The 12,592-nt window shown below is 39.1% G+C and overlaps 1 protein-coding gene across 1 annotated transcript in view; it reads right to left on the minus strand.

The window, feature by feature from the left end:
• The window catches only part of KIF26B (kinesin family member 26B), a 270,993-nt gene that overhangs the window by 95,102 nt on the left and 163,299 nt on the right, over positions 1 to 12,592 (minus strand). Inside the window, exon 5 of the mRNA XM_053973226.1 lies at positions 4,929 to 5,112. Coding sequence (XP_053829201.1) covers positions 4,929 to 5,112 — 184 coding nt within the window. The remainder of the gene's footprint in view (positions 1 to 4,928; positions 5,113 to 12,592) is intronic.

The following is a 12,592-nucleotide window of genomic DNA, read 5'->3' on the forward strand; positions in this document are numbered from 1 at the left end:
CCAAGCATTGGCATATGCTTCTGTCCCAGCCAAAAAACAGTTGTGAATCTACTTACAAACCTAAACTGCTTGTGCATTAGAGCTTTCTTCACTGTTACTTTTGACAAATACTCTGTTGGTCTGGTAGACACACTTTCAGGTTAGACAAAATGTTTCGGATGCTTCCATACACAGTTTTATGTAAATCAATGTGAGAAGAAAGTAAGCTGCAGACCTGTGTAAAGTGAATAGTAGATTTTGGGCTTATTTCAGTCAAATACTGTGCTGTGACAAAGATTAGATTCTTCAGCCAGGCACTGAAAAATTATTTTTAACTGACTTTTCTTTACTACATGACACAGATCCTTGGGAGAAAGTTGTGTGACTCAGGAGTATCTATCACACTGCCAGCATCCTGCTGCCACTCCTGCCATTTGGCTGTGTCTTGGTTCCCATTGAAGGCCCCTCCCAGCCACACTCCATGCTCAGCCCCCTGCTTGATGAGCTATCAGCTACCACATCTCTCATTCACTCACTAGACTCTCAAAACCCGTCTCTGTGCCACTTCCTACCCTGTCCTACACACTTGGAAAGGGCCCCCCACAAGCACCTGCAGCATAATCTATTATTTACCCTTTAATAATCTCTTCTACACCAGCTTGAGAATGGGTATCTAATATTACACTGCTGGGGTTGAGGACATCACTACCAAGATGACCAATAACACCTCATTGTTTCTTCCTGCTTCCCATCTCTCTGCTCCTCTTTCCTACAGTGAGAGCATAACTGCTCTAGACAGAAACAGGGGGGTTTTAATCTGAATTTACACATAATTTAGGAAAACAGGTCTAGGCCCTGTTTTAGAACCACAAATTACAGTTGTTCTTTTAATAGGTCAAAAAGACTATTTGAAGAAAGTTAAATGGTGACTTGCTTCTCCCTGGTACTTGTGCATAGGAATGATTTTAGTGCCCAAGCATTGATATTTCATTTTGAGATTAACAAGCACTAAATAACAAAAATCCACACCAAACAACAACAACAAAAAATATATATACATAAGGAAAAGTAAACTAATCTCTGCCCAAACATAACAAATACCTCTCACTGACAGAGGTTTATAAGACTACACACAGAAAAATAATAAATGAAAGAAAGCAGAGAGACCACATCCATTTATCCTAACCCCCTGCCACCTGAAAACAACCTATTTATTCAGCCTGGCAGAAAATTTTTCATTCCAGCTGTTTTTCATGTCAAATGTGGGATTCAGCAAAACAACATCTTTCACAGAAAGAACATTTCAGATTTTCATCAAAAGTGTTGGTTTACTTTTGATTCTGTTTGACAGAAAATGGAAGAGGAGGTGTAGAGGGAGGACAGAGGGAAGCAGACTGGAGAGCAAATCTAAGCAAAACTTACTAGAATGGCCTTAGAGTAGTTAATCTTAGTGCATGCATGGAATAATTTGTTATCTCTGCACAGAACACCTTTTTGCTCTGTTATTGGCTTGTTATTAGGAAGGACACAACAGACTTAAGGAGTATCTTTCAGAAAACTGAGATCTGTGGAAACTGCATATACAGCCATCTAGAACAGTAGCAGTCTCTCTGGATAAACTCAGTAAAAGCAATCTGTTACTCAGAATATGAGGATCTAAAGACAGCAGAGAGAGAAGAAATGATGCTCAGCAGGATTTCCTTTGGGCATTCAACTCAAAGGAAAATTCTCAAGAGCTGACTGCGGGGATACCACACTACCACTCAGGATCATCTCCCTCTACCAGGAAATGTAAATCCAAAGTACACAGATAAATTATGATCCATAAAAGCGCTCATGTTAATATATTTACAATGGGGTCACACATTTGTATTTAGCATCAGGAAGAGCTATTTGGAAATGAGTGCAACAAAGAATCTGATCCTTTACTTGTTTCTTTGACAATGTGGTACTTCTGCTGGGCTCAGTGGTGTATCTAACATCAAAGCAAAATGCTGATTATGCAGTCCTATCATTCTATTATTAATATCATCTTCCTGCTTCTGTGAAGCTGAACTTCAGTTTTCAAATAATACATCTTTCAAAGTCCAGGCTGGTACAGTTTTGATTTGAAAGGCATTTTGTAAGAAAAGGCATGAAGCATACAACCTGAATGTATACTCTAACCCTTTTTATCAGTTTAGATGTTCCAGTGGGGGGTTGGACCCATATCCATCCTAAATGAACTGCTTACTAACTTTAAATATTTTGGTGATAGGCAGATCTTCCTCTTTTAACCTTAAAAAAGATTATATGCCTACACATGACAGATAAATTCTATAATTTTAAATAAATAATTGTCATTAATCTTGCAATGATAAATTTCTAGTAGAAGTGAAAATATAAAATAGCAACTGTTTGCTTGCAATTTCGTTTTAGAAAACTGTGAAATTAAATTTACCCAGAAAGTCTAAGCTTTGATGTACCCACCTTCCCATCCTTCACATCTTGGATACCCACCTCCCCTGGAAAACTGACAGATCTCAAGCTGACACCAAGCCAGTAACACCCAGTGTGTGTGCCAGGGCTCACATCCATGTAGGAGTGAGCCTGCCTTCCAGGCAGCCTGAGCGCAGCTGCCCCTGGAGTTTCAGAAATCCACAATCCCTGGCAACAGCCATCCCTCCAGTTCTGGTGAATCAGAATTTCCAGTAACAAATTGTCACATTAGAAATTGCCCAGCCCACTCAAACCCAAAGTGGAATAGAGTTTTATCACACTGAGATTGCTCATAAAATGCTATTTAAATACAAACCAGGAAAAAACTCTAAAATATTGAAAACAACATTCAGCTTCCCTGAACCCCCTTCCTCCACATGGGTTCACATTTCATAAATTTATACCCTTACAGAAAACACTATATGAGAATAAATGCTGAGAAAAGTAACCGGTTTTAACATACTCCTATCAAAACATATCCCAACCTAACTAAACAGAACACATAAATGTGGAAAATTAAAAGCAAATAAGCTGGAAATTCCATTAAAGTTTTCCCAATCTGACAGATAAATTACATTGTTATCCTGAAGTTATTTACTTATTGTGCCTCACAACTATTTCTGACATATTAAAATGAAAATTGTGCTATAGAGTAAACTGATGGGAAACTTTGATGAACGTATACAAGCTTCAGGTCATGATTATAAGGTGACTCCTAAAAGAAATCACAGATGAAAAATGAAACTGGCTTCCAGAAACTGCAGGTTAGACATATTTTTGCTAATGGAAATGCAGAAAAAATTAATTTTGTCTAGTATGATTATATGAAATAACCTAATTTGATTTACTGCTTTGAAGAAGCATGGGTGTCAATGTGTTAAAACCTCTTAGCTACTTATATACTCTGATAGTTTTGGGACAGTAAGTCTGAAGTGAAAATAAATTCCTCCTTCATCATGTGGGCTGCAAAATTTCAGTTTTACTTACATAGCTGGAAAGCCTGGAGCCTGTTCTTGTACATGGTTTTGCAGAAGTAAATCACAGGTCTGTTTGGGAATATTGCAAAACTGCTTCCCAAGTCCTCTCCACTGGAAACCAGTGGCAAGAGGAACAAGAAAGTGTCAAATCAGCTTGGAATAGACAGAGCTATGTTTGTGTCTCTGTATGTAGATCCTTTCCTTGGGACATGTGAAAATAATAATCAGGAAAAGTGCTGATGAAGTCCAATATGGGAGATGAGCCCCTGTTTTCAGGAAAACACCCTTGATTATTTCTCAATGGAATTTTTATTCAGATGTAACCCATCCGAAGCAGAAAAGTAAGACTTCTGAGAGGATGGCTTCTACTGTTAATCTGTTGTGTTGTAATTTCTTGTAACAATAAACAAGTTCAAGTTTACTTCTCTTTCCTCCACTAAAGTCAGACCACACATCCCTATTAAGTTTTATAACATCATGACAGATTTCTACATTTCTTCCCACCTACCCGGCCAGAGGAAAGGAAGGGAGCCCCAGGTGTAGGGAATCTCTTTTCAAACAGGCATTAAACTAGCTATGAAAGTAATACCACTGTCCTTTGAAGGGAAACCCTGGAACTGCACAAAGTAAGTGAGTAACCAAAAACAGCAGGGAAAGTTCTGAAGCCCATCCTGTGCTCAGCAGTCCTAGATCATACATTGCAATTTCTCTTCTAAACAAAAACTTTCACCAAATTCATTGTCGCTGCTTAGTATTCAAGGAACATGGAAAAGCCACGCACACAGATGCTTGATAAGAAACTACCTTGATTAAAGCAAACTGCTTTTCTCAGCAAGTGCATGCTCATATTCCCAGATGTAATACGCCAGCTCTCCACTTGTAACAGGGAAAAAGGGAAGGGCCACTCAGACAAACTACAAAGCAATAGCAAACTATATACCCACCTCCTCCATCACCTCAACATAAGTGTGCACCTAAACAGCATTTTAAGAGGAAATGATTATGCAGAATGGGAGGAAATAACATGACAGAAGAAAAAAGGAGCAATTTATCATTAAAAGTATAGGTTTTGTTCAGGTAAATATACTGGAAGAAAGCCAGCAAACATAAGCCAGAAGTAAATTACAGTGTGTCCAGTCAAGACACCAGTCTGGAAAGCAAAGGGATCAGGAACACAAAATATACGATAGAAAGCAATTGCTATGCAGCCACAGAAAGAACTACGCCCGAAACCCAGAATGGATATTTCCTCCTGGCAGAATGGACATTAACTCCACCTAGCAGCACTCTGGTCCCAGTGCAGGTGCATTAGTGTAGCTGGGCTTTGAAGTGTATAACTGCTGCACAACAAGGTCTGTAGTCCCTGTTCAGGGACTAGTTACAGCAAAGCCAGCTGAGAAAGGACATGGTTTTCCAATTCCCTTAATGTTTTGCACAAGGATAAAATCTCCTCCCAAAGAAAATCAGTATTTTAGTGATATTTGCAAGGCCTACCTTGCCCAAACCAGGAGTGTCTTTCACTTTGCTGACTGCCCTCAACAAACATGGTGGCGCAGGGGGTGGGGAGGTCTGAAGGATACTGCTGAAGCAGGTAGAGAAGAGAGGAGATTCAGGAACAGATGATGCAGAAGGCCTGTGCTTCTTCTTTTTGGAAGACAGGTTCAATTTCTGAGCAGCTCTGTGGGAGAAACAACAATAGTAAGCAGAAACAACCTCAAATTAATCTACAAGAACAAATAAAAATATTTATCAGGTTACTATTTATGTAGGCTCTCAGTTTTGACCTCATTGATCCAAATAGTTTTAAAATTCTTGTTCTTCACTCCTTAGTACTATTCTAATGCCATTGACCACAAAGTTGCTCCAAATTTAGAGTCTTCATTAAGCAGGGTCACAATCAGACCTCTGTTGCTATTTTATCTGTTGAAACAACTCAGTCTGCAAGAAAGCTCCAAATCCAAACCAATGAGCTATACAGCAATTTCTGGTTTAAAATTATGAAAGGTTCACACAGAACTGTGTCTCATGCATAGGTCACTGATTAGAAAATAAATACTTGTGTGGAGTTAATTAGTATAAATGCTCAGGTGACTCTGCTGAGGTAAGAAGCCTTGCATTAGCTGTTCAAAATTTTTATCACCTCTTAAAACAAACCAGTCTAAAAGTTGGACAAATGCTGACCAATGAAAACATTGCTGTTTGTGATGAGATGGAGACAATCATACAAACTCCAGCTGCATTAACCACTAAGCAGGGGAAACAGTGAAGACTCTTTTTATTAGTACAGAATTCTCAGATAAGAATGATGAATTTTGTATAGTGTTTGATTAAAAAGCAAAGCTTTTCTGGAGCAGAAACATTCAGTATTTTTGTTCTGCAAAATGTTTTATTTTAAGAGATAATAAAATATTCAAGTCTTTGTTGCAGCTGGTTTGTTCCAACACTTTTGTATCCTGCACTGCCCAGGGATAACATCAATATTAATCATGCTGTCCCATGGTTTCCCTTTTGCAAAACAGAACACTTTAAACAGAGCAGGTCAGCAGGAGTATCAACTCAAAGGAGAGATGGATAGAACAATTTTGTTTGCTTTGGCAGACAAATTGGGACTTAATATATGTATGTATAAAAGCAATCTGTGCTAACAGTAGCTCTCCTTGCTTTGCTGAAGTGCGACACTCAAGACGAATAATTCTAAATCCTTCTAAGTTTTAAGAATCTTTAGCTGCACTGGTATCAGTTTATATTACCCAACTCAAAACTTAGAAAAGTAATGACATCATTTTACCCAAAGAAGTCAGGGAAGAAGGACTGAATACACACACACATGCATGTACACACACATTTCAATATGCAAGTAACCTGTGTTTGTATCGGGTGTCTCAGACACATGGACAAATTACTGCTTGGTATGACATTGCCATATGGCAGCTGGTCACAAGTACACTGTGTGCACCACCAGAGTTATTCTTTTAGCCTAAGACAAGTACAAAGCACTTCCAGATAAATTCGTTTGCCATAAAAGAAAAACACTAGGAGATTTTAACTGATCGAATTTAACTGATTTTAACTGACAGAATTAGAACTCAGAAGTTTCTGTACCATCTCCCTATCCTTTGTCTTTATGGTGACCTAAAGACTTCAGTTCATAACCTGTCCCTCTCATTTAAGCATACACTTTCTTTTTCATAGAAAACATACTCAAAATGTGTTGGTCAAAAGCATAGTTCCCTTTCCTTGCAACATTTCCATGGTTTGAGAGGATTCAATAATGTCAGCTTCCACACTGTCCATCACTAACACTTTTATGAAGTTGTCTATGTTGAATCAAGATCCTCTGTACATCTTAGTTTCACTATAAAATTATTTTAAGAGAAATCTTGTACTCTATGTACAACAACTGAAAATGTAAGCGTTGGTCATACATACTGAAAGCTTTACCCATGTGTAAAAGCTCATTAGTCCAGTTTGAAACATAGGAAGTGGCTCCAGCCACTATGGTCATCTATCTGGTCTCACTAACTCATGCCATGGTGAAAAAACATTTCCTAAAAGCTGTTTCCTGAATTGACTGACAGAGCTATTATCCCTCTTGCCATTAAATGCTCCTCCAGAATTTGCTGTTCTTTTTACAAACCTGACAGTGTAATACAAACCACTTCTTGACCCAACGAAGCACGCAGCTGATATTTTATTACAGAAATATTATATTATATTATAGTTTGATAGTTATAACCTTTGAGATAGCATACAAATGGAATAACCTGCACTTTCCTTTTATTTTTGGCCTGTGACTGGCAAAATGTATGAAAAACAATGAACTATTTCTCACAAGTTCATGTTTTCTTCTTCTCTGTTTTTCCCTGAGTAGAAGAAATCAACACATGGCAGGCTAGAGAAACATTTACAAGCCCTATCAGACTGGATTGAATTTTGAAGGGGATGAAAAAGGCAATAAGCATCAGTTAATTCCCAGAGCATTTAATTAGGAAGAGGAGGATAGTATAACCACATGTAGGCTGCAATATGACACAAATAGGTAAAGTGTGGCTTTCTTGTGACTACATTTGAGTGAGCAAAATCCTTCATCCTGAGTGGCTAGCATTGCTTCAAACACAGCTGGTCATCCCAGCTGATACTGATTTGGCCCTGTGATCTAGCACAGGAGGTTAGAAAATCACATATTTTACCTTTCCAAGCAAGTCAGAGGCCTGGCTCTCTCATGCAGATTCTCTGGATCACCAGACTCCTCAGTCAAAGCACCAGGCTGGACCCTGGGAGACCTGAGGGCAGCGCAGCTCACAGCCTGCACAGCTCTGCCAGCAGCTCTTTAGGCTCTGCTCTTTATACAGAAGCCAGCTATTTTATTTCTTTCATTTAATATCTAGTATAATGGGGCTCTGATTTCCACTTGAGACTCTGCATAGTGCTGCAGTAATGGTGATGGCAGTGATGGCAGCATGGCTTTATGTACTGACAATAAGCTGATCATACTCCAGGTTATATTAGCTCCCACTTGAGCCAAGTGATATCAGCTGTGGAATATGCAGGGCTGTGCAGGGAGCTCCAGCGCCTTGCAAACCACTTCCCCACTGTGTGTGGTATGGCTGTGGTAGGGATTGTGTCCACAGAGACACACGAGGAACTTGATCCAAATTCAATTTTCGAAGGGCATCATTTATACTGCATTAGACCACTGTGTGAGCATACTCATTCACAACAGAACTGTCTTTAATGTCATTTTACTGAATTACCTTCCAAATGAATGCATATTTAATCCAGTTTAGCTAATATACTTTGGATTAACGCCTTCAGATAATTTGGACTATTTCCTTCCTGAGAGTCCTGATGCAAACAAGCACCTGGAGACTTTTTGAAGGCTTACAAGATTTCTGGCAGAGGAAATAATCACAAGATCAAGAGTTGAAATTGCAGGAGGGACATTAGAAAGCCGATTAAAGTTCAATCCAAATAAAACTAATACATTGCCCTGGCAGGAAAGGGGAACTGCTCTGAAAGTCCACCTGATCCACAGCAAAGACTGAAATAATTACTTGAAAGGATATTCTCTGCTTTTTGTTTTTTAAAATAAAACTTTAATTATATATATCTTTGGGCAGTCAGAATTGTTTTCACACCCCACCTATGCAGAAATGGTGATTTTTTTTTTTCCCTTATCACTTTACAAGCAGGCTGGGATTTTCAAACCCAGGCTTCCAAATTAATGCTAATAAAATTCAAGGGATGCTTGTTTAGCTTGATAAAAGTATTTTTTTTTTTCAGCAACACATTATCCAAGACAAAGTTAAAATTTTAGGACTGTCAAAGTAGAGGTTGGTAGGCCCACTAGATTCATTAGATTCAGAAGGAGGAGGAACATTAATGGATATTTAAAATATTATTCACACTTGTGTCAGCAAAGGTCATTGACAAGTAACAGTGACCAACACACTCCATCATCAGTGACATCTGAAGAGATTTCCTTAGGTGTGTATCTCTGTATAATTTATTTATTCCTTACTGGATGTTCATACTACACTAAAATGCATCCAGTACTTATTACCATTGGAAACAAATTTCCATCATAGAGGCTACTGAGCTGGCATATCAGTTTCTCTGTCAAAATAGGAACTGAAATTTCATTTTTATATCCTATTTTCCACAGAGGAAATTACTCACAAGCTGTGGACGCTAAACAGCCATGTATTAATTTATTGTAAATGATTACAATTCTAATTTGAACTAAAAATCTATTTTTCTTCTTTATTTGGCAATATACGTTCCATTTTATAATAAAAATATTCTTGTCTGGGTACACCATTCAAGGAGTAAGGTATGAATTTTATCTGTGCAAGGGATGGCTTACCAGAGCCTTGATTTGACACTGACCACTTGATTTGACAAGTCCCAAGTAGGTTAATGACCTTCCCTAGAAATTAAAACACTACCTTTACTTACCCAAAACTGCCTTGCCTGCTGTCTCTTAATGTATGTTGGAAAGGAGATGGAAGTTTCATTTGGAAATCAGTCTTTGAGCAAACTCCCTAAGGATATTTCTGCATCTATATCACCAGTTATAAATAGATCTGTATATCTGGGATATACAAATGGTTATCCAGAATGAAACATTCATATCCTATTGCCTTTAACCAACCACACCCTCAAAACAACAGGTGTATTGATGTTCTCTTTTTTTCTTTTTTTAACCCAAGACATAATTCCTCCTGCAGAAAAAAAAGCAGAAGTTTTTTACTGTCACCTACAAATTCAAATGGAATCTGTGTAATATTTTAGTTAACTGCCTGTGCTGGTTTCAGCTGGGTAGAGTTAATTTTCTTCCCAGTGGCTGGTATGGGGCTGTGTTTTGGGTTTGTACTGAACACAGTGAAGATAACATAGAGCTGTTTTTGTTGTTGCTGAGCAGGGCTTACACAGAGCCAAGGCCTTTGCTGCTTTTCCTACAGCCACCCTGCTGAGGAGGTTGGGGGTGCATGGGAGGCTGGGAGGGGATGCAGCTGGGACAGGTGACCCCAAATGACCAAAGACCATATGACATCATGCTCAGGATATAAAGTAGGGGAAGAAGGGGGAAGGGGTGGAATGTTCAGAATGCTGGTGTTTGTCTTCCCAAGTGACCATTACGTGTGATAGGGCCCTGCTCTCCTGGAGATGGCTGAACACCTGCCTGCCCATGGGAACCACTGAACCATTAACTCCGTGGTTTGCTTTGCCCCTGTGTGTGGCTTTTGATTTGTCTTTGACAAAGACAAATCTTCTCACTTTTACCCTTCCCATTCTCTTCCCAGTCCTGCTGGTGGGGAAGAGAGCAAGTGGCTGCTTGGGGCTTGGTTGCTGGCTAGGGTTAAACCACAACACTGATAGAATGTCAAACAAAGGTATCCTGGAATCCTGTCATTAGTTTTGATTATTTCCAACTCAAATGTTTGCCAACATGGTTTCCAAGTGTGTTTTCTGCTTTGGGTAAATATGTTTATACTAAATGAGTCATCATATCATATAAAAGTCCTCATGTAGGTGGAAGGTAAAAACCAATGGGATACAGAAAACTTACAACCATGCAGATTCCTTTTCTGTGAGAAAAGCCAGTCTTGATTTTCAGTCACACAGGGTCACTAAACAGTGTTTCATCCAGGACCTTTCATTACTGAATTATATCACCTATATGCTGCCCATACAAACTGGACAGAGTGCACTAAATCGGATGTTCACATTTTCTGATTATAGAGATCTAACCTACCTTCTCTGAATTTTCACCAAAATTGATTCTATTTCTTCCATTCACCTGCATAGGTGATGCAGGCTCAGTAAGGTGACATTACAGCCAGGCTGATGTAACTATTACCACCAAAAGGGGAGACCTGCCACTGCCCTACCTGCATACTTCCTTTCCCTCTCTTGCTTCTTTCCTCACATTTATTTTGGCTTGGCTGCTACTGCTTTAACCTCCTAAATGGGCTTGTGCCAAGGGTGTTTTAAATCATACTTATTTGACATGGCTAATATGCCTGAATTACTATGGCAAGGTCTTAACCAGCCTTAAAATCTGAGGCATGTGGTATGAAACGTGGTTTCATATAAATCTCGTATTTCTATCTGGAGGGCAACGAATTGGCCAGGAGCCGTGGCTTCCTCTGTGCCATGCCTTACCTTGCATCTCCTAAAGCAAAGAGCAGAAAGATGCTTCAGAGGATGTTTAGCCCACAAGCTAACAGCTTGCTCTGCCACCCCTCCACCATCTGCTGTGAACCAGGGGTACCACCTGGGAAGCTTGTTCAAGAAGCAAGAACAGCCTCCAGGAGCTTTTCCTCATATCTCTACATGGAACAGTTTTTCTCACGCAGAGTGAGAGCAAAAAGACAGAGTGATAAATCTTGCAGCTGGCTTGCCAGGTCACTTCTCAGTCCTCCTTCCCTGCCTTCCAACAGGAAGCTACAAGCAGTAAACAAGAATCAGAACAACTTTATTCCACTTTAATTCTCAGGGTGGCCAAGCCCAGGGCTGTGGTGTTGCAGCCTAGTAAGATATGTAAGGAATGAAATAAAAATCCTCAGAGGAACATTTTCAGGATTTGTAATTCCAGTAAGATTCTTTGTATTTGTGTTTAATTATTTTACAATGCCTTTAAAATCTGGAGATAATTTGAGCTTTCTGCTTATTCTGTAGAAGGTATAATAAACTTGTCTCTAATGCCCAGTAAACACTTGCCCCTTATTGTTCTCTTTATTTTTATGCATGCATTCAATTTCATAGTAACTATTAAGCTGTCCCAGGCTGTAATCTTGCACATCTTGGGTGGCAGTTCAGATATTTTGGCCACAGTGCTTTAGTGACTGCACTCTCCCCAGGAACTGTACTGTAACTGCCAAGAAACTCATTATTTTTAACTTATTTAATTCTAAAAGAGTCAAAATAGGACTGCAAACTTTATTCAGGATGAGTCTTATAAAAGCTGAGGTACACAGGCAAACTCTGTGAAATTAACAGAACAGATCCACTCTTTTATCAGCTTCAAAGTTGAGTAAATTCACTGGCAACAGAGCTGCTCCAGGATTGCACCAAAACAAAGACGAGGAATATGCTTGCAGACCAATAGCTTAATCAGAAGCTCAAAGTTCTACACAACTGTACTGTGGGACAGAGGACTCATATTCTACATAGCTGTTATTTGAGGGGAAACCCCATTTCAGAGAAGGCTATGACAAGATCTGAAACAACCCCCTCCTCATGTCATTCCTGTTTTATTCACAACATTCTCTTCACCAGGTAGCACTGTATTCCAGCAGAGATATTTTTATCTAACATGTAAATTCCTGGGAAACTCTGTTTTGGTGACAGATGTCTTTCTGCCTTTGGCAACAGAATCATTTATTAGCACTCACGCATAAACGTAATGTTGGCAAAAAGCATAACTCAAATGAACCATCATATTTGGAATTTCTACAAGTGCTCAAGCCCCTGTCCTTCAATAGCACCTATCAGGAAAACTACATCTTGACTCAATATCTTGATATTTAGAGAAACATCATGTCTGATTACTTTGATTTATTTTTCTCCTCATTCTCTTATCTTCTTAGTCTGGTTCCTAAATTTCAAGCATTACCAATCAAGGTAGTGGTTACATACATGATAAAAATTAC

Source organism: Vidua macroura, chromosome 3, assembly GCF_024509145.1.
Source record: "Vidua macroura isolate BioBank_ID:100142 chromosome 3, ASM2450914v1, whole genome shotgun sequence".
Classification (NCBI taxonomy): domain Eukaryota; kingdom Metazoa; phylum Chordata; class Aves; order Passeriformes; family Viduidae; genus Vidua; species Vidua macroura.